Source organism: Pseudoliparis swirei, chromosome 5, assembly GCF_029220125.1.
Source record: "Pseudoliparis swirei isolate HS2019 ecotype Mariana Trench chromosome 5, NWPU_hadal_v1, whole genome shotgun sequence".
Taxonomy (NCBI): domain Eukaryota; kingdom Metazoa; phylum Chordata; class Actinopteri; order Perciformes; family Liparidae; genus Pseudoliparis; species Pseudoliparis swirei.
The window spans coordinates 23,226,247-23,254,064 of NC_079392.1; the positions used below are offsets into that span (position 1 = coordinate 23,226,247).

Here is a 27,818-nt window from a genome sequence, read left to right on the forward strand (position 1 = left end):
CGCACGCGCTTTCCCATTGGCTGCGCTCTTTCGCATTTATCGTGCCATCTCGCCAAGCTGCTGCTGTGTAATCGCAGGTAACTTTCTTACGATAGCCTTCCGCCCAACGACATAGTGCTCGCAGCACTCTTGCATTTTGAGGAATTGCAGACACTGCACACACAAACGAGCGTCGGCATTAGACATTTCCGTCGTTTTGGCCGCCGGAAGACGCCAAAGCTGTATTTTTTCCCTCTGTGAAAATACCCCGTCTCTCAAAGGCGTTTGAAATCGGACACCGCTGGCATTGAGGCCCTCACTTTTTTTGTGCGGAGGGATACGTTGTTGCGTCTGACAATGTGGACGGAGGTGGTGAAGATGTCTACGAGAAGAATGAAATCATCTCAGTTGTAACAACAACAACAAAAAAGGAAGACGCGAGATTAGTTACTATAATAGCTTTGTTTGCACTCCAGACTTTGTAACATTGTTGCAAACACGTGGGCGCCGCGTGAAAAGCAGGTTTTTACCGGGACAAAAGGAAGACATCTCCGCTGCTCCAATGCGTTTCATGCACTGAGGTCGAAATTCTCTTGAAGTTTTATGTTTTTCCCCTCGCGAGTTTCCGCTTTTCTTTTTACTGTTGGATATCAGACACTTGGAGAGGAGAGGTAAAAAAAAGACCTTCTTTCACTTCACGTTTCGGGGGAAAGTTGCATGAATTCGATGGGTTTCACTGACAACCTATTTTGACGCCTGCAATTTTCGAAAAGTTTTTTTTTTTTTTTGGGAATGTGTCGTTAAAGAGGGGGGGGGGGTGTAATTTTTTTTTTCTCCTTTTTTTTTTTTTTTTTGTGTGTCTCGGTTTGAGGTGGCGAGCCAAGTGTGTGTGATGGTCTCCGCATCGACCACGGTAGAGGAGGAAATTACTCCTTTGTTCTGCAATAAAAGACCCCACTAACGTTAAGTGTTAGTCATGCCTAACGAGCCTCGTTTTGTTTTGTTTTTTAAATCGCGTGTCGCCGCCACAGAGCTGTCGCTAGCCAGACTGGGAACATGAACATGTTAAACCTTGTGTAATGTTGCTGAGAATTTTTGGCTAAACTTTGTGTTGGTGGGCCTTACGTTTATTTTCCACACAAGCCAAAAAAACAAACTTTCCGTTAAACCCCCCCCCCCCCCCCTTTTGGTAGCCCTTTAAACATTCCTTTATGGAAGTGTCTGGCCACCAGCTATACTTTTTATTTTATTGCACATTTGGCAGGAAATTCCTCATGCCCCCCCCCCCTCACCGCCTCCTCCACTCAACTCCCCTCATAACGCAACGACTTGAACCCTAATATGTGGGAGAGAGAGCTCACTATTTAGTTGCATGAAGTTTTGGAGCTCTCATTCTCCAGGGTCACGACCGTTGCATTGGCTTTTCTTTTGTGTGTGTGTTATATTTTTTTATTTTGTACATAATTTGTTTTCTCTAGGAAGCCACAACTGGAGACGTTATGAGTTTATTTTTGTTAATCTTCAGGATGATGTCGACATGCTTGGAGATAATTGGTGAATGGGATAGTTGTCAGTGGTAGCTTGGCCCCTGGATGTGGCCTAGTGGAGATGAGCAAATAACGTACAGCCTGCATCCTGTGGTGCCCTGCATGTTTACTGTCATTGTTACAAACTATTTGACCCAAAGTGCTTTTTATTGATAACAAATGCGTTTCTGGCACATCGGTTTTCTTGTTGGATGGGAATTTGGATCAACAGTTGAATCTGCTTTTTTCTTTTCTCCTATTCAGCACGACGGGCCCCTTGTTGTTCCCAAACTAATAGCTTTGCCTTAAACACACGCTATAGTAACTTACTTTTTAATTTTTAAAATTACAACAGGGAGTAATGACACCCAAAACATGTACAACCTACGCGAGGCAGAAATGTGCTTTCAAATTTACTAAATTGAACGTCAACATCAGTTATTACACATTTGTTTGACAGGTAAAATAAGCTTTATCTGCTTTTATTATCATTATTAGGTTTGCACGCCATATAATTAAAAACGACGACAACTGTGGTGCGTTTAGGTCGTGTTAATAATTTAAATGAAATATTTAGTTTTTTTGTGGTGTAAGGCATCTGTTTGGCTCGGTGGTTGTTTCCACTGGGAGTGCAGGCTCTTTCATGGAGAGTGACCTGCCTCCTCGGCCTTGTGTGGGGTGACAAAGACCCCTAATCTGCTTGCTTCAAATATTGATCCAGCAGGAGCTGAAGATGCCATTTTGTTACATTAAGCCCCCTCTGTGGGCTCTACTCCCTTCTAACTCGGTGGTCAAATTATATTTGTAAATGTTACATTTATTTTAGTGGTGTGTGTGCGTGACCTATTTTGTCCTTGATTTGACCATCTTATCCAAAAGTTTGGGAAAGCAATGACAGCCCTGTTTCTAGCCTATTTACACTTGGTGTGTGTGTGTGTGTGTGTGTGTGTGTTCTCTTCCTTTCCTTGTCTCAAGGTTAAATTAGTTCTGCTTCCCTGAGTTCACTAGACTTGGACTGCACTGTTTGTCTCCCCCGAAGCCACGTGGGCTATTTTCACATATGCAGAAAATTATTTGTGAAATGTTATACTCTTGTTTGTCTTGCTTCCAAGTGGTTCCTAGTTTCACATTTTTTAATTTCTCCACATACATTTTAATACTCTGAGCTCACCCCTTGTTTACATTTTACAACTCTCATTTCCTTTTTTTATATACTCCATCCTTTTTCTGTTTTTTTTACATCAATTTACATTGGTACTGTTTAACAAAAGAGGCTGTAAAAGCACACCACCTGTTGGTGTCCAAGTGCCTCTATTCCTCCACTCGCTCCCCTTACCACTAGCTCCCCCCGTAAGGCTTGCAGATCCGCCGCTCGGCATCAGAGAGCGGCCTCGGGCTGGCGCTGGAATGCAAAACACAGGGTAAATCCAGTATTCATGCTCACTGTGTCATTTGACAAGGTTCTCTCCGAGTTGACATATGGTAATTTGGTAATGACGTGTTTGCATACAGTCATTAGCGCCGCCTTTCACCCCTATTTCCTTGGGCTAACAATAGTCCCAATTATGTCTGTAATTGTAAATGTATTACACTTTCTTTTATGTAGCAATGATCGACATATGGCTGTGTTATTTGCCAGGGTTGCGTAAAATGAACGTTCCCCCCCACACACCCCCACCCCCATTACTTGGTAGTGATTTGACTGAGGACAGAGTATTCATCATTTTATGGCGGTGTCTCCTCGACTGCTTTGATAGGATCGAAGTGTCTGACTGAAGCTCGCGGTTTCAAGTAGACCCAGCTAAACGTGTGTCGTGTTAAGTAGCCGCATGTTGTCCGTTTTCCCTCGTCGGTCCGTAGTGAGTGAGGTAGTAATTTGAGCTGTGTGTTTTGGCCAGCTGGGACTCCATAGACGACTCGTTCATTTTTATTTTTTTCACCTCTCGGATGCACAAGATCTTTGCCTCCGATTGTATATTTTTCGCATTATGTCGGGTTTTTGAAAAAAAACAAAAAAATCACATAAACATAAATTTGATGCGTTGGCAAGAAAGTTGTTTATTTTTTCAGGGGAAAAAATGCTGACTTAGCCCTACATTGGTACCTTTATGGGAGTCTAACAATTTGCCAATATGAATCAACTCTAGGGTTGTGATATAGCAAAGAGAGGATAGTTTGAATCATTCATTACCATCACCCTCTGTTTTTTAAGAGATAAATGTAAATTCTCTTTGTGCTTGCTAGTGCCATTAAAATCCTGTATCTGCAAATTTCTCTCATAGGGTTTATTAGAGACTGAAGGGTATGAACGAACAGCAGCAAAGAATGGCTGCAGTGGGAACTGACAAGGAACTCAACGACCTCCTGGATTTCAGTGCGGTAAGAGAGTGGGAGAGCAGTCTGGGTGGTTCTGGGTGGTAGGTGGGTGGCATTGGGAGAAAGGGCTAAAGAGAGTGCGATACAGGTCTGGGTATGAGCAGAGCACAGATGGAGGTCTCAACGACAGAAGTGGGGACAGGGGAGAGCAAGGCAAATCAGTTGGAAGATTAATTTCTCAAAATCTGCAACATAAAATTGGAAATCTTTCTCTCTTCTTTTTTTTCTTTTCTTTTTTTTTTAACAATAGGTTTTGTCAGCCCAAGATATTTCCATCCTTCATTCTTGGCATGCAAAGGTTGTGCTGATTGCATCAACGCATGGCAAGTAACACACTGCTGTACCTCCAGGGTGACTGGTAAAAATGAATTCAGTTTTTTTTTTTTTTATACATGTAGGTTATTCAATTATGTAGGTGATGTGCAGAGAAACGGCAACAAGGAAGTGGATCCTCTCTACAACCGGCTGGTATCCACTGTAAAATGTAAACACCGAATCGGGAACGACTGCAGGAAACTGCGGAATCAATTTCTCCCTTGTTTGTCTTGTTAAAATATTGTTATATATATGAATTGGGTTGCGCAGACAGCTTCTGCATTTCTTTTTGTCATATTTGTAGTCTTTAGGAAGAGATGCTTTCGGAGGAATCCTCCAGACATTATCTACAAAGTGGATAGAGGCATTCTGACCTGCGTTCCTTTTTGTGTTGTGAGGCCTTTTGCTGAGCTTTACGCTGATGTAAACATCTCACAGGCCCAATGGAGCTGCCCCCCCCCCCCCTCTATCTAAATAAACCAAATAGCTGGTACGGGTAATTTCCAGCGATGGATAATTACTATATATGGGACACAACAGGTAATTCCAAACTAATGCTCCTCATGAATATTTGTCAGCATACTTAATGTGCCATGATAATTTTTTGACAGAGTACAGTTGATGAATGCTGAAGTGTTTATATCATTGCAGGAGTTGTTGACATTGTATGAAGTGTAACACAGGAGGGGGAGGGGCTAGCTTTATCTTTGTGATTTCCATTTTTTATTTATTTTTATTTTTGTTATTTAGACGTTGTTGTGCATGAATTTGGTTGGTGGAGCGTCATCATAGTGACTTGCATGATTCAGTCAGCCGCTTTTGTTAATATCCTTATTCTCTGCCACCCCATCGGTATTTATAGGAAACCTTTCCCCCCGTGAAAGAAAACCACCATGTGAAGGGGCTCCGTGGGAGGTTCTCGTTAGACAGTTCGGTTTGTGTCAGTAAAGCTCAAATTGATCGGCTGCCAATTTGTATCGGCAGATGTTCCGTTTAAATATGACGTTGATAATTGGGCGAGAAACTGTCAAATTGTACAAATAAACGTCCTCCTCTTTTGTTTGTTTGCCGGCTAGTCGCAGACGTGCACGCTAGATCGGACGTGGAATAAAGGGGAAAAAACTAAACGTGTTTGAGACGAATGTAACTGGAAACCAAAGATGGTGTCCAAATCGGTCACGTAGACCTCTCTACCTGGGGGGGGGGGGGGGGGGAGGGAGGAGGAGGAGAGGAGGAAGAAAAAAAAGAAAAGAGAGATCGGTTGTGGCAGATTGTGTTTTTGTGTCCGACTTTAGAAAAAAAGGTTTGTTTTGTACAGTAGACGTTGGCCACGTCACTGGAAGATGCCACATCATAGCCTCATGGTAAAGCCCACAGTGGCTCTGGGACACGAGCCTCATCCGGGTGTTCTGAAGGTTAGCGTGGATCCTGCAGGACCAACTTCAGATGACAATATGTCTGAAGGGTTTCATTTGGCAAAATGCTGTATATTCTTTCTATTTTTTAGGGGGGAAAAATAGACTAGTGGCGGTTTGCAATTAAAGACATGAAGCATGTTTGACAGTTTTCATCAGCATTTTTTTTTTTAGTGTTACGCTAGAAGTTTTCTTAATGGTGGAATCACAGGTTTTTAAAAAGCTAATATCTCACTTTAGACTCATCTCAAACTGAAATGCCTGCAAAACACACACACACACACCAACACACACACAAGGACTGAGCAACATGTGTATGTGATGTCATTTATTAGTGGAAATAGGATGTGTGAAGTGTGCCAGCCTTTGCTTTGTTGGTGACGGTATCTTTCCTCTTTTGTCTTGTAGATGTTCGCGCCTCCAGTAGCCAATGGGAAGAACAGGACAATGACACTCGCCAGCAGTCAGTTTGGGGGATCAGGTGAGCCTTCAAAGCAGCAACTGCATTACCGTGTGTCTTGAAAGTGGATGTTTTACATTTTGGTGACGTAGATGGACTCATTTCCGCCCCCGAGTGACTTTAAGTGACACGACTGTGGCCGCATGTGCGTTTTGGAAACGCATCGATATACTTAAATTCTTATCAATGATACAACATAATGTTAAATATATAGTCTTTAGCACATTAAATGCACAAATGATTTTCTTTCTCTCATGAGAGTTCCAGTTGTATTTGCCCCAGTTTTGGAATCACTGCCTCTGTGAGAGCAAACATTTTAAATAGATTTTTTTGTGCTCAAAGCTTTACAACATTGCATTAAAAAAAAAGAAGTTGAAAAAAATCTAATTCATATTCATCATTGCGCCACAGTTTGTTTTATGGCTGTTTGGTCGTCCCTTAATTCTTATGTTGAAAGAATTTATTCTTCAGCCCTTTTTTTTTTTGATAAAGGTTTTGAAACTACAGATTTATTAGTACCCGCACATTTTGTTTTAACATCTGTCCGATGATTGCGTCCCCATTTCTTCCGCTTGTCTTTCATTGTCTATTTTAAAGTGCAAAGTAGCTGCAGTTAACCCCCTCGAGCACCTGAAGCCTTTTGAGTGAGCTGTTCTCTCTTCCTGAATGTTATTAGTAAGTCGTGTTACTTTTCGTTCCTCCGTCACCCGTCCAACCCGGCGTGTGAAATCGAGTCACACTCCCCAGTGTTCCCCAGAGTGAGAACGTGGCCACTGAGGAACAAAGGCGAAAAAAGGGCTTATGGACTTGAAACGACTCCTCCACCCTGAAGTGTAAAACACTCCTCCCCCAACACGGCACTGGGCTCTTACCCCCACTGATCTGCAGGAAATGGCTCGAGTCCGAGACAATGTCCCTCACCCCTTGCCTCTTAAACTGGCCCAGCATGCAGCGAGCGGCCCGAGTGGAAGAGAGCGCTCGTTGAATAGAGGGATCAGCCTGTGGAAGGCAGGATTCTGTTTGTTTCTATTACAGCAGGCAATTACTAAGCAGTGAGGAGTTAATTCCCCCCCCCCCCCCCCCTGCCCGTTTCCAAAAGTGTGGCCCCTTTGTCATTGACACCTATTTTAATGCAATACTTCAAGCTGTCCCACTTAACTTGGGATATCTGCAGCTACCATCTGATGGCACCTGGGAGTTTCTCTGAGAACTGTCTCGTGTTATAACGCACGTAGCATTTAAAATGCAGTCGCAGTTTATGAGCAAGAAATCTCATACGAACGGACTGGATGTTTTTTAGGAAGGAAATGTTAGACAATGGCGTATTCTCGGTTTATTTATTTATTTAAGAAATGAAAGGGCTTGGTTTTATCTACAAGACCGTCTTTTGTAAAAACCCGAAGAGATGGCTTATCGCAAATTACAATATGCCTCGGGGCGAACCTATTTATTATATAAATGATGACCATTAAAGAACAATGTCCGCCTGTGACGTTACTTATCCGGCTTGTATATTCAGGGACCCGGCAGCGCGGGAACGGCAGCAAGCAGCCTAGTGGCCCACCAGACCACCTCCATTCATCAACACAAAAGTGCTCAGAGGGGGGCTAATTGCATTAGGCATCCTTTTCCCTTCCTCATTGGCCAGTGTGTGTGTGTGTGTGTCGGGGAGAGGAAAGAGAAGAGGATTGGCAAGAAGTGTGGGATGTTTGAGAAGTAGGGGAGGCAGAGTGTGATAGTGTGTGGTGGGAGCTGGCCAAGCCAACAAGCCTTCAGGCAGGCGTCCCCTCTGTCACCTCTGCAGCTGCTGGCAACGTCTCCAACCCCCTTCACACACACACACACACACACACACACACACACACACACACACATGCACATACAGGGGACGCGACAGGCTCGCTTCCCTTAGATCACAACAAACAACATTTTGAATTTACACATGTGGTCTCTCCTGGTAGCTGGCTCACTCGCCGCGTGTTTGACTTTCGCACTCTCGGTTGTCTACCTGCACACGCCTGCAGTATTGCATCACGTGTTTTCACTGTGCTCGGGTGGGTAGTAGTTTGGGAAGTCTTGAGCCGTCCAAAAAAGAGGAAATCTGAAAGGAGAGTGGTTTCCGTCTTCAGCTAAATTAGATGTTTTCAGAGCCGGCAGCCACAAGAAGGCTTTGTGGCGGAGCATAAATATGCTTCTGGGTGACTTTCACTTGAAGCCACATTCACACAAGCCGTGCCAAAGTCTGGATGGATGTGACGTACGCCCAGAGAACCTGTTGTTTTCACGCCACGGCTTTTACACTTCACCTGTGTCTTTCTCAATTGTAGATTAAAACAAGGGTACTTTCTATCTCATGTCTCGTGTTCCCAGTTTGACCATCATGTCAATTGACTGTTTGAATCTGCATTGCTTTACGTTTGGGTTTTTTGAAGATGCAATAGATGTTGTGTTGGATTTGTAAGTTAGCATGAGCTGCAGTGCTCTGATGCCGTCTTAAAATAGTCTTTGATGTCATGCCGAGAAGGCTCATTAACATTAAGCTTTTAGTGGTAATGGCCATTTAGGTTTTGCACAGCATTCCCCCCCCCCCTCACAATTGGCATCAGAAATTGTGTAAATGTCAGTAGAGACTGAACATTTGAGCACATCCACTAGGGGCTGGGCACCAGCCAAAATCTTCTTCCACGATATATATATATATATATATATATAAATTGCAATATGGCATATTTTCTGATTCAATTACTTAATATTCTACATGAAATAACCCCTCTTGATTTAATTAAATATGTGACAAATGAAAAATTACTCTACAAAATAATCTTGTTTTGAATAATTTGCTTGAGCTTATTATTATAAATTTTGACAACACACCTGTTAATTACAATCTCTCAATATACGAGTTCTTTACAATGAGATTTAATTAAAAGACACGAATCGCATTGAATTATCGCTCCGCCTTAACATCCACCGGTATTCATAATCCAGGGTAATGACGGGTGTCACTGCACTGTAAATACTATTGTGACACGATGCTCTAGTTATGATCTTATCCATAGTTCAAGGAAGGTTTTTCGACGCATTAGACGCTTTTCTGCTTTCACCAATGCGCAGAAAGCCCTCAGCTGTCGAAGTGCGAAAGGAGCAGTGTGCTACGTGAGCGTCGCACTGACTATTGTGTGACATGATAATCAATGGCAGCTGTTTAAAAGGCATCGACAGTGGCTCGGAAGTGCGGTGCGAGAGCTTTGTTCTTGGATCGCGGCGCTACTGGGAGGCTGGAGGAATGAAAAGCTCAATAGTGACGCAAGTGATGATGTAAAGCCCAGATGGGGCAGATCTGTGTTTGGCCTTTAGATTTTCATTGAGAATGCACAAAAAGTGTTCACAGCAATTTCTTTTTTTAGGTCACAGGCGTAGAGTTGGTTTTTTAAAACAAAGTACTAAAAATATTTGTGCTGGCCAAAATAATTGATGTAGGAGTACATCTCTGACCTACTTTGAATGGTACAGAACATTTTTTTTTGTTTGTTTGTTGACAATTAGACTTAAAAACCTGCTTACTTGCTTGTACAAGAGCAGCACACCACATGATATAAATCTCTGGTGGCTAGAGTAGCATTTTCCCCCAATGTATCACAGCATTTGAAGCTTGTTTGGAAACTTTTATTCTTGCATTATTTGATCATTTCTGTTTGTCTGCGGTGTCGATCTGTGTTTGATGTGACACGAGATTAACAACAATGGAAAGGTCTCCCTTCCGGCATCGTGGGGCTCTCCGAGCCTGGCTGAGCGTCGGCGTCACCTCAGCGGCTCTCCACCTTGTTTTAATTGCCTCCGAGTTAATTACTCCAGTAAGTGTGAAACAATGTTGTCAGACTTCTCCTGCACAGTCGCGCTTTCGCTCTCTCCTCTGCACTCCCGCTGGCCAAATGGAGGCGAATGAGTGAAAATGGTTGTGAAGACTGTGAAGTTATTCCCTTCCTCACCCTCCTTGTGGCGCTGCTCGTCGCAGGTTATTGTTGACAGTGATGGTTAATTTCTGTGGGTATGTGTAAAAATAAATGTACCAAAAAAAAAAAAATTAGTTTGTGGTCTGCCAGCAATTAATGTGCGCGAAGCCACGGCGTCTCGAAGCTGGAACAAAGAAAGTTGAGTTCAGATGCATCTATTTATTTGCGAGACTGGAAGTAGCTCATTGTTGACGTCTCTCTTCCGAAGAGGATTTTTATCTCACTAATTTGGTATTACTTCTCCTGGCACGGCGCTTTGGCTCCGGCGTCTTCATACAAAGTCTGTCATCTTTATTTAGCAGCGAGCCCGTCACCGGTGTCCCGTGCCATTGGACACGGTTGACGCCCGGTGCGGCGCTTTATTAGCGCCGTGGCCTTTTCAGCTGGGCCGATCTGACAGTGAGCGAGGGTGATCTTTTTGAGGTCCCCTCTCCTCCCTGCTTGCCTGATTCTCCGTGCCACTGGCATCGGCTCCATAGATCACGGCTGTCGCGGCGTGTGTAGGTGCTTGCACCGCTCTGTTGGTCTCATCACTCATTCTCACTCGTCAGCCAGGCTGCTGATCTCGCCCAGACCCCTCTCACTCTGCCATCCCTCTTGTATCTCTCTCTCTCTCTCTCTCTTGCGTCCCCTTGCTTTCTCCTTCCACTCGCTCTCTCTCTCGCTTGCTTTCTCACACACACATTTTTTTAATTAGGCAAAAATCAAACACGATCTATGAATATTCATAAGGAAACCGCATTAATATGCACAATTATGCAAATCAGCATGCAATTAAGGCTTGTGTCTCCAGAGAGCCTGGATAGCATTAGTGCATAAGACAGGGAGAAGGGGATGATGGGGGTATTTTGGAGTTTTCTGCTCCACCAGTCTTTTGGCTGTGCTTTTCCTTTGTGCCACACACCGGCCTTTTCTTTACCTCCCAAACATTGAGGTTCATATTTTGGCTTTACGCATTTTGTTTTTGTGTTATTTCCCATGTTTGTGTGCGTCAATTGGACTTTAAGTTTTCCTCTTGGATTAAATTAGGGATGTAAATGGTTAATTTTGTGCTATTCAGTGACCGTAATAAACACTAATGCTACACTGAGCACCGTATCAAGTTTTTAAAAAAGTTTTTTTTATGCAGTAATATTGCATTTCTGTCATATTCAAATGCTGTAATATTGCATCCTGAATGTGACAGCGGTGTCTTTGATCAATAGTGATGCTCATTCTTGGCGCGTGCAGGCCCATTGTGGCCACTTAAGGACATCCAATGTTTAGATTAGGATGTGTGTGTGACAGGTTTCCTTGATATGACTCCAACATCAGGGCATTTCAACATATCTGCAGTGACGCATCGGATAATTCTTATATACTGTCACTTGGGGGATTGCTAACATCTTTGCATTAATCCAACCTGCTTTTTTTGAGTCTTTCATCTCGACTTCAGACCAACTCGCTGATCTTTCTCCCCTGTCAATCTTAACAATACGTCTTCTTGCAGCAATAGAGGAGCGCAGCGGCTCTGGGTCTTGGGGCTCAGCAGAACAGAACAGCCCCTCTTTCAGCCAAGGACGGGTAAGACCTCAACACACACTCTTGAGTTGCACACGGTTTTAAGTTTGGAGAGCTAAGCATTAACACCAGATGCCATGATATTGTCACACACTCGCACACATTCAGTTAATCAGTCGGCCACACACACACATACCCACCTTCTCCCCCCACCAGCACAACAGCTTAGTAGTGTTTCATGCCGTGTGCCATGTTTGATTCGAAGTGGTAGTTTTACTCTCTACCTAATAACCTTGGCTCGGGATCCTGCGTTGGCAAGCTCTCTGGTAGCCCAGAACCTCTGTCGAAGCCCACCGGTAATTGCAGCTTCACATCCGCTGTAACCGTCTTGGCACAACTCTGTGTAAATACAAGGAACATGGGGGGAAATAGATGCAGCAGGCTTTGATTACCACAAGTTGATAATTAAGAAAGTCGGTTTGAATCCCCCGAGCTGATGCAGATTTGTTTGGCATGGATCCTATTAGTTAGACGGGAAAGCAGAGGGAGGGTACTCGCTAAGAAAGCCACATAGGTGCTCTAACAAGACAACTAAGCATTGTTTATCGTTTGTGTGTTTGTTAACCTGTCCAATGTTGGCGCCGGCGTGATTTAATTACATTTTTTCTTTGCTCTTCTTTTAAGATTGCTCATGTTGTTATGTGCATACTGCTGTTCCCTCAGGGCTACGGCGAAGGATCCCACTACAATGAGCATGAAGGCTTGTCCTCTCCGTTCATCAGTGCAGGGGTTGCAGGTATGTTCTATTTTAACATGCGTCGCTTATGTAGTAGAAGAAAAACTTTTGCGAAACGAGTGTATAAACTTCCTTCTTAGTGGTAGAGGACATGTTTCCTGGTCCAGCTCCCGTTTTAAAATAATCATCTAATTCATCTTCATAATGGCCTGTTGTGCGTACTTTTGTTTTCTGGGTGTTGAAATGTGTGTGTGTGTGTGTGTGTGTGTCTACATGCGTGTGCGTGTGTGTTCATTCGTTGAGTGTTGGGGATGTTTGGGCACTGATGCAGAAACCTTCCCCGGGGTTTTGTCTGGCAGGCGGCTTTATGCAGCTGAGCATACTGAAAAAGGGGGAGGGCATCCCTGGACTTTTTGTGCTTAAAAATAATTTAAAAAAGGAAGCTACTTTTCATGTGCGCTACCTCCTTAATGTGCTCACTCACATTAAAGTTTATACAATTTTCCCTTTTATCTTGCAGGTAAAAATGAGAGGCCACCATACCCTCCCTTTGTAGGCCAGGTATGTAGCTTATTCCGTGCATCTCGCAGCAAGGTGTGTGTGTGTGTGTGGGTGTGTGGGTGGCTAAATGTATGTAATGCATCATGTAAAGAAAGTTCTGTTTTCTCACTTCTCTTTTCATGTTAAACACTTTGAATTAACTGTCTTCATTTCCAAGAAGAGAATCTGTTTATGTGACGCTAAGCCCCGCCCCTCCCGGAAGTAATTCATTGTAAAATCTTGTTTCTCCATCTTTCTCTGTTCTTCTAGCCCGGTTTTCTTCCGAGCGACATCGCGATGCCCAGCCCAGACGCCATGTCCCCCTCTGGCCTTAAATCCGGCTCCCAGTTTTACCCGTCATACCCAAACAACCCGAGGAGAAGGCCGCCTGACGGAGGCATAGGTAAGACAACTGGACAAGACGCGTTTCTTCCTTTTTTTTGTTGCTTTTTTTTTTCCGACATTCCCGCTGCAGTATTTTTATTTATTTATGGTTATTTACATTTTGTCATTGTTTTGCGGATTAATTGTTTTATTCAAATGTTCTTGTTTTGTCTACATTCGACGACTCCTTTTCAATACAGAGGTTTATGCAGATGAATGCGCTCCGACATTCATTCACACTGGCAGACGTGCACATACACACTGACGTAAACGCATGCCATTGTGTGTCTGGGGCTTTTGTTTTGTTCTATTCTAGAGTTGGATTTAGAGCACGGGGATGAATTGCACCAGAACTGACATAACATCGTCAAATGTGTTAAGTCCTTATTTGTATTTGTGTCTCGCTCTCTCACCTTTTCTTTGTCCCTGCCTTCCCGTATACAGAAACACAGCCAAAGAAGATTCGGAAACCCCCTGGCCTGCCGTCCTCGGTGAGGGCTTATTTCTGCTTGCCTTCACAGCTCACAGTCCTCTCTCTCTCTCTCTCTCTCTCTCTCGCTACATATAGCCAGACATACAGAAAGACACACATACACACTGCTCGCCCCACTCTGCTCGAGCAGCTCTGTGACAGACGGGGGTAAAGACCCTCTGCTCAGGCAGACTCTCAGTGAGCTGACAGTCGGGCAACTCGGAGCCCAATAAACATCATCACCGCGGCTGTCTCTACACTACACTCAAGTGGTTTCAAGTGTTGTTCAGGGTCTGGTTGTCATGTAGGCGAGCAATTTTATCGGATTTCGAGGTACTTTGTCAAGTCTGGTAACTCACCTTCTTCAGTGGCCTGGATTTTGAATTGTGCACGTTTGGTAGGACCAGAGGTCCTGGATTTAGGTAATGAAGGAACACATGTCTCACGCAGTGAGACGCATGAATGGTTGAAGTAAGGTTGGGTTGTGGTGGCCGGTTACAAAGTGTGTAATGAGACACGTGGAGTTGTTTAAGCAATACTTCACCCACTAAATGACTAGTTGTATATCAATTACACGCACCGCGTAACCTTGAATTCTTGAAGAAAACATTTATTCTCTGTGAGCGGAGGATAAAAACAAACGGAGGAAAATGTCGATGAAATTAAATGAGTGGAGGCCAGGTTCAACGGCTGTTAAAGTCTCATTCATCCAGTCGTGTGCTCACTAGCTCTACTTAGGACGCATGAAGACGAGTGGCGAGCCTCTGAAAGCACGCAACTGTTTGTGCGAAAGCGTTTTTAAACGGTTTGTTTTCAGCGACGATGCATGTGTTTGGGAAGTAGTGAGCAAACGACTGGATGAAGAGACTTTGATTATAGTTATTATAGTTGTGAGAGTTTGTCAACGGACGTTTTGATTTAGTGACTTTTCTCCTTGTTCTTCATTCATTCTTTTGCGGACGTGCGATTTACAAAGAGTTCACGATTTAAAGGTGACACGAGGGCGGGTGGGTGGGAGGGGGATAAACTATATACTGATCATTTTGTGGGTGAAGCATTCCTAGAAGGACAATGTAGAAGCCATTCGGGATGTTTTGTGGCTGTAAAGCAATTTTATATTCCGTTTCCCCCGGAGATTCACTTTGAATATCAGTCTTGGAGTTTTAGTTACTTGGTATTAGTCTATTCATAACTTGTTACTTGAACTGGGAAAGTTGAAGCTGAATGGATCCAGTTGGAGTTCAATTTGTGACGCGGATTTGATACCGGATTCACCCGTGCGCTTCCGAACTTTAATCCTCGGCCGAAGCCCCCCAAAGGACCATATAGTGCTTTGACTTACTCTACCAAGTGTCACATTTTGTCAGTGGGCCCAGAATTCCCAGCAGCTGATGTGTGGATGATGGCAACCACACATAGCTGCAAACACAAGTCACCGTGACGCGCGTGAATATATACGCTACCCTTAGCGTAATGCGACATGGCGAAGAATTGAATCGGGCAGCAGTTGTGTGCACATCATTCCCATTTATAGATTAATTCCACTAAGTCCTGTGTGCTGTTTCCCAACCAGTCCGCCCATACGGATTCAGCTGCTGCAGATCGCAGATGATTCAGACGCCATTTGCTCAATTTGAATACCACGGAGCATTTTCAACGCAACACTAACTTCTAGTTCCCTTTTTAAGAAAGTTCTTTATGGTCCTTGAACCACCATTTAGTTTTGGGAAAATGGCAAACATTGCACGTCAAGTCGGAAGAACCCTGCTGGGTCGTCGCTTGTCACGCTGGCATTAGAGCCCAGACTTGCTGCTTGGGCGGCCACTGGATCATCAATATGAGATGCTGCCATTGCACAGACGTTTTCAGTCACCCAGTCCTCACGTGACTGTCGTTCTCAGATGACAAGAGTGACCTAAAAGATAAATTGGATATGGAAGCCTTCGCATCTCCTCACTTGCGTCATCTGTGTGTCAGCACGGTGCCTTTTAACCAGTGAACCAGCAACACAGAGGAGAGAAACATTAGTTATCCACCCGTTCTTGTAGATACTGGGGTTACCTCTACAATCTGTGTGCAACATTCGCAAGAAGAAGTTGGATGAAGATTGACTTTTTTTTTTGACGCATGGATGGAGTGAATTCAAAGGATTTATATGGCTGGCTAGGTCCAAATCACGGAGCCACGGATGCATAATCTGGCAGCAAAATTAAGTCGAGCATTAACAGTGTCTCGATCGGACTCCCGTCTTATTTTGAGACAAAGTTTGAGACTGTGGCCGGCTGCATTGACGAGGAGGAAGGTCCATGTCGGACCGCCGGTCAGCATGAGGTGGGATTTGACCTGGTGAACACGCTGTTCTCTGGTCACTGAAGAAATTAAGGAATGTTTTTTCGTTCCTTTTCTTGCTGTCCTCCACCTGTGGGCGTTGTCGTGTTAAAGTGGCTGCTGAAACCTCAGCGGGGCGACGACATCTCAGAGATTGAGTGCGAACACTGTCTGTCTGGCTGAGCCCCCCCCCCCACACTCTCTCTTTTTCACTGTCAGTCGTTGTCTTGCCGTGTGAACGATGGCCGCGTGGTTTTGGTGCGAATGATGAGATGTCTGCGTGTGTGAACTCCCTCTCCTCCCCTCCTCCCCCACCCCGCCCAGCCCTCTGCCTACGCGTCGCCACATGATGGCCTGGGTGGGCCTCCCCCCTGCGAGTGACCCAGTTGTGAGGCGCGGTGCTCGCGAGGCCTCTTAGCCCCGTGTCTGAGCCCAGATTAATGACTGCCCGATGATGATCCTGTGGTCTTTCGTCCCTCCCGCCCTCCCTTCCTGCTCCTCTTCCCCGCCCCCATCAACACGCTCTTTATTTCATTCTTTATCTACTTGTTACTTAAATCACGAGGCCATAAATCAACAAATGGAGAGTTAACACTGTAAAGGCTATTGCTCGTTTCCCCTCAAGACCCCGTACTTCTGTAACTCCCCGATCCGTGTGCGTGAGATCCTCGCCCTAACCCCGTGAACCTTCCCCCCCTCATCTGCAACAATCAAACATGGAGGAACTTCTCCTCGGCACCCTAGTTGTCCGATAGACTAATCGCAAAACCGTTGTGGTTCAATCAAGCGCTTTGAGGTTGGTTTGATGTCGATCTCCATCTACTCTCCAGCCTTTGCCACAACCCATGGTTTTTTTTCTAGTGTAGAGAGACCCTTACACGGTCGTAACCTGCTTTACATTAAACCCCTATTAGTTGAGGATTTTACCCTAGAAATCCCCTTTCTTCCTGAGAACACAATTATCCAGCAGCACCAGTCATTGTGTAGGTCTCTGTTCCCATCCAGAGCGGCGGGATTCACTCGACATTGTTCCCCGTGAAAGAACAACTCAAAGCCTATTGTTAAATGAAGCCATCTCCGTCATGTTTTCCCCTGAATTAACCGTGATCATTTTAAATCCCCTGTTTCCTTCACACTCCCCTGGCCATATCAAGCTTTGTTTAAGTCATTTAGATTACCTTCTCCTGTCCTCCTTTAACACCCCTTATCTCTCTACCCATTTCATAAATCATCAGGGCCTTCATTTTTTCCCTTCAATCCTCCCCCTTGCCCCTTTACCACCCCCTACCCACTGCAATCTCTCTCTTTCTGTTTCTCTCTCTTTCTCCCTCTCTCTCTCTCTCACTGACTGGATCCCAGCCCCCATCTCTCTCCCTCTCTTCACTCCCTCGCCTCAGCCCAGCTGCCTGTGGAGTTGGATGTGGTCCAGGAACAGGCAGATGGCTCTGTAATTAGAAGTGCATCTCTCCATTCCCTTTCCACTTCTCCCTGTTAAATCAAATTACAGAAAAAAATCCCTTCTCTGGATTAGCATTCTTTGCAGCCTAGCCTCCATTCTCTTTCTCTCTTCCTCGATTTGCCATGTTACCACCGAGGAGGAGAGGAAAAGATGAACCGAGTGGTGGCTGATGGCGTCGGGACACGAGAAGCACCGAGTTTCCCGATCTCGGCGCACAGACATGTGTCACTTGAGGCCCAGCATCCTCTTTTTCTGAGCAACATCTAGAAAGCATGTGTGATTGGACTCTTTTTAAGATGCCATTCATAAAATGTCACAGCGGTCCCATTTTCATGTTTTCTGGAACCCAATCGTCTTGTTGATGCCACACAGAACGTGATAGTGCCGGTTTGAGGGTATTGCTGGTGGAGAGAGAGCGTTGGCTCGCTTTTAGGCATGGTATGTGTGCGAGCTGATACTGAGTGTGTTACAGGGAGGGGCTGCAGGCTAGGCAGGGCGATGACACTGGGGTCCTGGGAGCGAGAGGAAGTGCTCACTGTGCACTGGGATTCGAGCCGTCGCTGTGCCCAGCATGGCATGGCCGCTGTGTTCTCCTCCACAGGCGAGGAGCCCGGCCTGCCTCCACCGCCAGGCAGACTCCCTCTTGCCATCTTGTGGCCACTTGAAGCTATTGCAACGGGAGGATAGGGGTGGATCCATTCCTTATGACCTGGTCACTCGGGGATATAAATTGAGAACGCCTATCTTTTTTTATAAAAAATCCAGAAAGATAAAATGTCCATGTTTTTGAAGTATGTCTTTGTTGTTTTAGAAATCACAGACTCACCGTCTGAATGTTTGTTTAGGTGTATGCTTCCACATCTGGGGATGAGTATGCAAGAGACAATGGAGGATATCCTGGTGCTAAGCCTGGAGCTGTCTACCCTTTCTATATGCAAGGTAACCTTTCACATAATATCACTGGGATGAATTTATCCTGTTGGCCGGTTTAAAAAAAACTGTTTTCATATTTGCAAATGTGTGTGTGTGTGTGTGTGTTTTCTCAGAAGACCCCTGGCCGTCCTCTGGCTACTCTGCCATGCTGGGTAACTCTCCTCACATTGGACAGCCGGGCTCCTTCTCTGCAATTAACCCACAGGACAGGATGGTGTGTACAATTCCCCTCAATCTCAATCATTGATATATTTTTCTTTTCTTTTTGGGGTTTTGTTTATAATTGCTAATGCTCTTATGTGGCTTGTAAGGATGTATGGGGTGAACTTGAAGGGCTAGCTTTTCATTGAGCATAGATTTTAGCATTTGAGATGCATGAATTTAAAATATCTTTTCACGTTTTAGGTAAAAAGATTGAGTAATTGCATAATAATTTAATTAATTAATCTTCCTTCATGGAGTATTTTTCTGTGAGGGGTGTGTGCCTTATGGAGCTACTTGTATTCCCTTTCCAGAAGCGTCATCCCCTGCCTCTGTCCCCACAGAACTATCCTCTGCACGGCAGTGAAGTCAATGGCTTCCACTCAGCCCCCACCACCTACAACCACACTCCCGCCATCAACGGCGAAAGCATCATGGGTAAGGAACTTTCTTTTTAAATGAACTTTTTCGCATAAGCATCTTGGAAGCGTCTGCACATGGCCATTTTTGTTCTTCTTTTTTTCCTTTTTCTCATAAACAAATAAACGGGTTATCTGACTTTCTGATTTCTGTTGTCTCTGCAGCCAACCCAAGCACCACAGCTGGCAGTTCAGGAGATGAAATTGGGAAGGCTCTTGCCTCGGTGAGTTATTTTGTGTTTATTTGTTTTTTCAAATTGGTTCTGGGCAATGAAACTATTACAGTAATTTAGTTTTCTTTCTTCTGAAGTGAAGATATGTGATGTTGGGGGTGATGTGCAAATTTAGAAAAGAAAGATGAATTTCCTTTGTAAAATAAAAGACAAAGATGCATCTCAATGAGGACGAACTGTGAAATCCAAAGGCATAATTGGATTTGGAGATTTTAGTATTAAAATGTGAAAGAAATGCTAGAGTAAATTGTTATGGGCACATTTACAAGAAGAATTTCGAGATCCTCTTTTAGAGATTTACGATGATTCCTAGACAGAAAAAAATGGTTTTAATTAAAAAAAGATATTTAGACATTTCTTATTTTATTTGAATCTTCTAGTGACCTGCCATTTGAGTGATTGGAGATAAATATTGTGCGATACAGAAACCATTGTATCATGTAGAAAAATCTATTGTGGTGACACATTGCTCAGCACAAGTTCACTATTGCAGTGAAAATCAATAATGTTGGGCTGTGTGATCAATGCTTTTAGATTTACCCGTCGGACCAAAACAGTAATAACTTCTCCTCCCCTCCATCTACTCCTGGATCTCCTCAGGCTATTGCAGGTACAGTTGAATTCTCACATATTGATTATATGAGAGGGAAATAATCAGTACTTGTATAGGAGACGACAACATTCAAAAGTTGTATGTTATGCCGAGTCACTTTAAGGCATTTACTCTCCATTCACCACCAAAATGTGTCTTTTGTATCACTAGTATAAAGAAATCTGCATGTTCATAGACACATAATTTACCATGTCTTTATTTTACCTGCATCATTGAAGGACTATCTTGCTTTGACGTAAGAATCACATCAACCTAACAACTGAGTAAATTGTGCCATCAGAAGGTTGATGAACTGCGATCAAGTGCTTTCATCCTGCGCTTTATTCTCACTCGGGCAACCGCACATTTTGACAATATTTCATTTTCCGCCACAGAATACTGATGTCAGTCCAATCGATTCAACTTGTTCAGTTTGATTGCAACCTTGTTTTTTGGCACACAAAAAAAGAATCCCTGGAAATTGTTGGCACAAAAATGATCCTCTGCATTTGTAATGATCTTCAGCATAGAAACGTGTCTGCAGCGCCATCTGCTGTCACTTTGAGGGAGTACCTCTCTATACGCTAACGATCCCAATATTTCTCTCTGCAGGAGCACAGTCTCAGTGGCAAAGACCAACCACACCCAACTATGAAGGGCAACCACACACACTGGTATGTGAAAACATTTCTCTGCTACAATCAAAGCGATTTTAAGCAAGAAGTCGTCTTAACATGTTCTCAAAGCCTTTTTATGCCTTTTTTAGTGCACCAACATACTGTTCTTTTTATTCACTGTTTTAGGCTTTTACTATGCTTTGTCATATTGATACGCCTGTTGTGTTTTCATTGCAGAGTAAAATGGAGGACCGTTTGGAGGAGGCCATCCATGTACTGCGTAGCCATGCTGTGGGTCAGGGTCTCGAGGGCGCCCCCGACATCCACAGCCTGCTGTCCGCCGTCCACAACGGGAGCCTCGGGGCCCTCTCTCCAGCTTTCCCAAATGCAAGCCTTGCCCTCAGCAACAGACATCCTGCAATGGTGAGTCGAGCAGGATGCACACTCAAGTGTTCATTTTTGTTTTGTGGTTCATTTTATAACGCACACAATATCCATCAACACTTCTGAAAACTCTGCCAGGACCTTTTTTTTCATGCTGAAATAATGGTGGTTGAAGTGCATGCTTATTCCATCAGCCATTACTAAAGAAACTGTTAGTATGGATGTTGGAATAAACAGACTTTATGTTGTTTGCAACATGGCTTACATGATCCATAACATGTGGAATAGACTTTGATTTATTGATTGACAAGGTACCTCGATTTTATCTTGTATTTTTGTTTCCTGCTTTTTGAAGAAATCTGATTTCTATTCTTATTAGCAAGAAAGAAATATGAACAAAAACAATAACAAATGCATTACTTTAGAGTAAATTTCCATGAGGAACAAAAACATGTCCAACATAGTCTTTGTGCCATCTGCTGGTAAACAACCGACATTTACAAGCAATTAAGAATAAACTGTATTTGTATGCATCTTGTTTAGTGAGCTCATAACAATAAATAATATAGGCAAACATTTTGAATGTATTCCATCATTTACTAATTTTTTTTTCTCAGATTTGTAGTCAAGTTATTTTTACAGCTTTTCTTTCTTTCTCGTCTTTCAAAGTTGGTACGACGCAATTTGCAGTCTGTTCTTTAGGCGTGTAGTTTCAGGTGTGTGGTTGTGATACGTCTGTCCTTGTGCGCTTCACCTCGTGGTTCTCCACCTTTCCATCAGCAGGGAGGGAAACACGAGGAGCCCACAGGCCTTCCCCCCAGCAGCACTCTTCTGCACGGCCATCACGCATCCGGACCCACACCACCAGTGGGCCAACCGGAGGGCTTCACCAGTAAGTCTGACTTGATATCTTGTTACTTCCAGGGCATCAGTTGTTCCATGTCTTCTATTTAGCATCGCCACAAAACCAGATGTTTTGATTTCAGTACCCAGATACTCATTCATGGTTCCACTAGTGTACAAACACGGTGATGTGCAATTTGAGAATTCCTCTGTAACTTAATTATCTTTCTACGTTCATCCGCTGTATCGCATAATTTCCTTCGAGAGGTTACTTTGGGACATCCTGACATCTATGCGTTTGTCCCTAGGTCTCCCCGGTTTGGCCCGCTCCACGCACTCCTCCAGCGGCTCAGACGTCAAAAGAGAAGATAAAGAGGACGATGACAACTCATCTGTCGGGGACAAATCGGATGATGAAAAGAAGGACGCCAAAGCAGCACACCTCCGACGGTACGCTGGTCCTTCCTCTGGTTTTCCTGCCCTTGTACTCTGGATTTGTGTTTTTAACCAAATACTTTATAAAACTGCACTTAAATATAACGGCATGAGGAAAAAATTGTGTGCTATTTGATATTGGAAATATATGCCGCACGGTTCCATGTGTCGGACAGTGTAATTAATCGTAGTCGTCGCTTCTGTCCTGTGTGCCCCAGACCTTGTGAGGCCTTTAACAATGTCTAAATCTCCCTTCCCTTCATGTCACATTTTCAGAAAGGAGGCGTTGACCCTCCAGATGCTCGCTAGCCTTTCAGACCAGAAGGATGAGTAAGTTTCTCCGATAGAGGGGACATCTATTGTGCTTTGCTGGCTCTCGCCACACATAAATTAAAGCACATGTTCATGGCACGGGTGTCTAAAATCTGATTTTTGATTGGCTCAATGACATTCTGAATTGTATTCTACATCACTGACTTTTAATATTTCTGTTCGTGCTGGAGATGAGTTGTGAGAAAGGAAAAAAAAGTCAACGTGGGGGCGGGAGATTTTAAGTGCATCCATTCAGTACAGAGCTCAACTGTGGGTGTACAGTCGCCGCTATTTATGCTGAACTTAATGTCGTGGAATCTCATTCATACGGTCACATGAGCACACCAAGTGTTGGATTGTTTGTTGTGAAATGTGTTCCTGCACTCGGCTTGATTTTATATTTTATACATCTTCAAGTAGTCTAGATGAGGAGGAAGATGACGAGGACCTTCCCCCTGAGGTGAAGATTGAGCGCGAGAAGGAGCGGAGAGTGGCTAACAATGCCCGCGAGCGCCTCAGAGTACGGGACATCAACGAGGCATTTAAGGAGCTTGGAAAGATGTGCCAGCTGCACCTAAGCCATGACAAACCTCAGACCAAACTTCTCATCCTGCACCAAGCTGTTAACGTCATCCTTAATTTAGAACAGCAAGTCAGAGGTCAGTCTGCAGGCCGCACATCGTGGATGGGAAGCGCAGTTGTGTTTACCTCTGTTAAATACGTCGTTACTCTTCTTCTTTTTTAATACTGAGGGGGCCTGTTTCTGTTCTCCCTTCCTCTTGTCAGAGCGTAACCTTAACCCCAAGGCGGCATGTTTAAAACGCCGCGAGGAGGAGAAGGTGTCTGGGGTGGTGGGGGACGCACCCATGCAGCTCTCAGGAGGCCATCCAAGTATGGGAGGAGATGGCCACAACCCAGTTGGCCACATGTAACACCAGGTAGGCCTTTTATAAAAAAGTGTTTATTAGAATGTAACCCTTTTTTTTTTTATTGGTCTTTGTTTTACCCACAGTTACTTAAAAGTTAAAATCCATAAAAGGTTAGTCCTGGTTGATTTCCCAACACTTATGGTTATGTGTGGAAGGGAGATTCATTAAGGTCCCAAAATTATTGGGGCAGCAAACACTGCTTGACCAGCGAAATACAACGAGAGTAGCCCAAAAACAACCTGAAATAGTTGTAATAATAAATCAATTATTAGTTCATCATATCGTAAGCAATGGCAATCTAGATTAATGATGCAAATGGAACATGTAGTTACCTACAACAGCAGGACACGGGTACAGTTGGTTACCTTGATGAAGAGGTGTGTGACTCTTCATCAGCCAGCTCGCTGTGGCTGCATCGCCTCCTGCAATATTTAAAAAATAATCTGCTGAAGCAAAATTCCAAAATGCCCATCATAAATTGTAGCTGCTTCACAATTAAAGCCACGCTGTGCTTTTCCACCAGTTGAATACATTTTAATGTCAAGCAGCAAGAGCGTTAAGGATTATAACTTAAAATATGAATTGCATGTAGGAGGCAGGGGGCTCAGTGTAATCCTCAATGTTTAGTTGGTTTCTTTATAATACAGGATTATGACAACATAATGTTTGTGCTCCTTCCTTTCCACAGGTCTGGTGGTGTTTCCGTGGCTGTCAGAGGATGTGGCCTTAACAGATTTCTTCCACCCATTATTCTCCAGTGTGTGTGTGTGTGTGTGTGTGTGTGTGTGTGTGTGTGTGCGTGTGTATATATGTGGACATGTCTGTGTATTGTCCGTTCAAGTTTCAAAATGCACATTCACACACTCGTACACACACACGCATACTGCCAAAACTGACACAGCCTGTTTGTCGCACTCCCAACCATGACAACAAGCTCAAATGTGAAGAACTTTTTTTAGTTTTGCTTTGTTTTATACATGTAAAAAGAAAAAGAAAAAAAATCTTCTTGGTTCCCACAAGATGATCGAACACCGGAGTACTTTTTTTGTTGTCCTGCCACAAATTGGGACGTGACACACTGCCGAGAGGTGCTCCTGTGAAAGAAAGGAGACCTAAACAAACACAAATTGAATCAAGGATTTGTGCCTAATTGTTACATGTTTTCTATTTGACATTTAAGCAAATTGCTTTACATGTGAGGAGCATTTATTGTGAGGGATTGCTTATGTGTATGAGCAGTTACTTTTAATGTATGTCATTCCCAGCGTGATGGTACAGTCTTACATATGTTATGTAACCAAGCCCATAGTTGAAGTTGAATTGTCTAAATTCAGTGACTTTTCCCCGATCTCATCAGCAAATGTTTAGGGAAGGCGGCAAAAAAGGTCACAGCGGAAAGGTCAACAGTCTTGGCAGTTCAAAAGCAGCTCACGAAAGGCGTGAACTCATCCCACAATGCATCTGGAGACTTAGCGTCGAAGACTCCTTCCTTGAAGGTTATGAATTATCCAAGTGGTAGATTGCAGTCCACTACCAACCCGTTCTTCCTATTTGTTGACCATACATTCTAGTGTTACTCCAGTAATCCCGTGTCATATGTTCAGGTTTTTGTACTGCTTTGTGTACGAAAGTATACTTGGACGAGACGAGCACAGTTGTATAGGTTTAGGCTGCAAGTTAAATGTCGACCTGTTGTGCATTTCAGCCCCCGGAAGTCATGTATTAAAGCCATTTGAGACTCTTGCCAAGTGATCGGCACCACTCGGTGCTCGTACTTACCTAAAATGGTTTACTGACGATGCCAGCAGACTTCACAGCTCAACTTTCTTTCCCCTTAAATGATGTTCTGTAAAAAACGACAACAACAACAAATCTGGGTTCCTTTTCGAAGAAGGGATCTCATCAGTCCACATTTGTTTGAAGAAGACAAGCCTTCGTTTAACGGAGGCTTTCTTTTCCTAAATGAGCATTCCCACTGATTCACAGCCCGTCACCTTCCTCTCGAGTCCACTTGTTCTCACGTTTCTTACCGAGAAGTGCGACGTGTAAATTCACTTCATACATTACTCTGATATGTTTCATTTTTCAAAAAATTAAATATATATAAAAAAATATATTTTTTTCGTTAGTCTATACATTGTAGATTTTTTACATGAATGGCAATATTAGTTTGAAGTTTAGAGTGTATCGTAGAGGAGCTGAAAAGGGGGATATTTGACATTTAAATGACATAATTCAGAATTGAACTGGGATGGCAGAGGGAAACGGTAAACGGAGGATAAATTAAAAAAGCGTTTGGTGTATCCTTTATTCCAGTTTTTGTTGTAAAGCGCATCATCGGCGACCCAGATGAATTTTTTTCTTTTCATTTGGGGGTATGTGGACAGAGTTTGTGCCACAGTCCTGTTGAAGTTTTCTTACTTTCGCAGCGAGGCACTGAGGAAAAATGTGGGAAGATTTTTGTCTCTTACAGTAATTATGCAACTGGTTTTTGAATGTAGCTACCATACAAATGTGGATCACCTTCATTTTCAAAGTCGTGTTCCCGGGTTTTGTCAGTACCCTATACTAGTTTTCATTTCACTTTTTTTTTCTCTCTCTGTTTGCCCTCAACCAAGTGGCTCTCAGTGTGCAGCTCACTATTTAGTAGCCTGCGCATTTATTTTGGAGGCAGATGTCCGTATTTGGGTGTAATGGAAAATACGGAGAACAAAACAGTGTTATTGTGACGTTATTCCCATGTCATGTTGTGAATGGTTTTTACCAACACGTAATCACAAATGGGAGGTAGAGCATTTTGTGTGTTTAATTTCTACAAAAAGAGATGAAGAAAAAGACCTATACAAATCAATAGTGTGGCCTTTTCATTCTCAAGACTTAAGATGACATGATGGGAGAGTGATACCTTATCAGTGCCTGAACTTGTATTTTCATTTAAGACAGTTTTATTTGGTGAACCATATCATTTCATTCATCATGGAGATTAAAGAGGTACTTGTTCATTCCCCCACCCTCCCTTCTCCTAATGCTTTTTTCAATTTTCAGGAAGAAGTTTAAATGGTATAAAGAGATTTTCTTTCAGTGTATCTAGTTAAATAAATAAATGTTATGTAGATCTTGTTTAGTTTTTATTCCCCTTTTTTTCTAATTATTCAACTGGATTATATTGTCCAAACTGCTGTTTTAGTTAAGGTCATGGGTCCAGGTCATGAGTTTTCTGTCCATCTGCCCTATATTGCTCCATCGCTTGACATTACAGGGTTCAAGAGATGCTGCTTTTGGCTCTGATTGTCTGCTTTTGATGCACATTAACATGTTTCAGTGTACGTGTTGCTTCAATTTCAATGTAGGGAGTGCATTTTATTTTCCGTCGTCGCTGGAACCTCAAATGACTTGGAGCGTTTTACATTTCTGTACATCAGAGTGCAAGCCCTTTGCTGCAGTGACTTTCAGTATACTTAGTCTCCAGTGACTATCTTCAACTCTTCCAGCTTTTTGATGCCGTTGACAGTGACTTTTTTTGAGAAGTTCTAATCACTTCTTTCAAAAAGTTGTATTTGAAGTTTTTCTTTTTATTATTTCAAGATCAATTATTGTACTGAATATTGCCGATTTGTTCCAAGGGGGAAATCTGACTTGATGTCATTTAGTATTCTGTGAGCATCCCATACGCCTACACGCTACATACTCAAATTATTTGTTTGGGGGAACTTTATTTCTTAACACGAGTCTTGACGATAGACAGAGTTTGAAATCTGCAGAGAAGCAAGCCGACCACTGCAGGAGCACATGATGTCAACTGAAAGTTACATTATTATGATGAAAAATATTAAGTTGACGGGCTTGAAATTGTTTTGGTATAAGAAAGCAGTAATAAAACACTTGCTTTCAACAGTTTTGTCATATCTTTGTTGAACTAAAAAGAGGGAGACTATTGAGTGTTAATACATTCACAGGTACAGAGCCTGACATATTGGGAGTGAGGACACTGTTGACTCCTGCAGGGTCCTCAGTGTCTCACTCAATCTCTCTCCCTCTCTCTTTTTATATATAAATATATATAGTTGAGAACTGTCCTGTATATAACAGTAATGTAGCAATAAATGTGCCATTTTTAATAACAGATTATACCTTTTCCAATGTCTGGCTTTTGAATATTGTATACATAAAAAGGAAAATAAAGGAAAACATTGTAATAAAGGGTTTATTGTAGTACGGAAAATGAATTTGTTCATATTTGCCATTGTAAATAGCCGGTTGGGGATCACAAATGCGTTTGTGATTCATGATTACGCAACCAAGGCACCACATTAAATTCAAGACATGATTAAAACAAGTTGACTTCTTAAAGTCAACACGCACAGTACCGCAATAGTACAGCCACATGGTTGCCCAACATGGTTGCACAGACTTAAAA

At 43.2% G+C, this 27,818-nt stretch overlaps 1 protein-coding gene across 4 annotated transcripts; it reads left to right on the forward strand.

Annotated features, from left to right (window-relative positions):
• tcf3b (transcription factor 3b) lies at positions 1–27,606 on the forward strand. Of its 4 annotated transcripts, none has more exons than XM_056414736.1 (21): positions 1–650; positions 3,788–3,884; positions 6,020–6,092; positions 11,574–11,647; positions 12,308–12,380; positions 12,841–12,881; positions 13,131–13,263; positions 13,689–13,735; positions 18,349–18,442; positions 18,550–18,650; positions 18,952–19,075; positions 19,222–19,280; positions 19,824–19,899; positions 20,494–20,555; positions 20,736–20,921; positions 21,666–21,774; positions 22,034–22,175; positions 22,437–22,490; positions 22,890–23,131; positions 23,259–23,410; positions 24,090–27,606. In XM_056414736.1, exons 2-20 carry the CDS (start codon positions 3,810–3,812, stop codon positions 23,402–23,404), a joined length of 1,911 nt encoding a protein of 636 aa, XP_056270711.1. In that variant the 5' UTR covers positions 1–650; positions 3,788–3,809; the 3' UTR covers positions 23,405–23,410; positions 24,090–27,606. The 4 variants fall into 4 exon arrangements, with proteins under 4 accessions (XP_056270711.1, XP_056270710.1, XP_056270712.1 ...); XM_056414735.1 differs by having other exon boundaries at positions 3–650; positions 21,663–21,774; XM_056414737.1 differs by having other exon boundaries at positions 6–650; positions 18,982–19,075; positions 21,663–21,774.
• The last annotated feature ends 212 nt before the right edge of the window (positions 27,607–27,818 follow it).

Coding starts and splice junctions, on each gene's coding strand:
- tcf3b (XM_056414735.1), top strand. CDS start 3,810: ATGAACGAACAGCAGCAAAGAATGGCTGCAGTGGGAACTGACAAGGAA. Junction 18,651..18,951: donor TTAACCCACAGGACAGGATG/GTGTGTACAATT, acceptor TTCCCTTTCCAG/AAGCGTCATCCCCTGCCTCT. Junction 19,076..19,221: donor CAACGGCGAAAGCATCATGG/GTAAGGAACTTT, acceptor TTGTCTCTGCAG/CCAACCCAAGCACCACAGCT.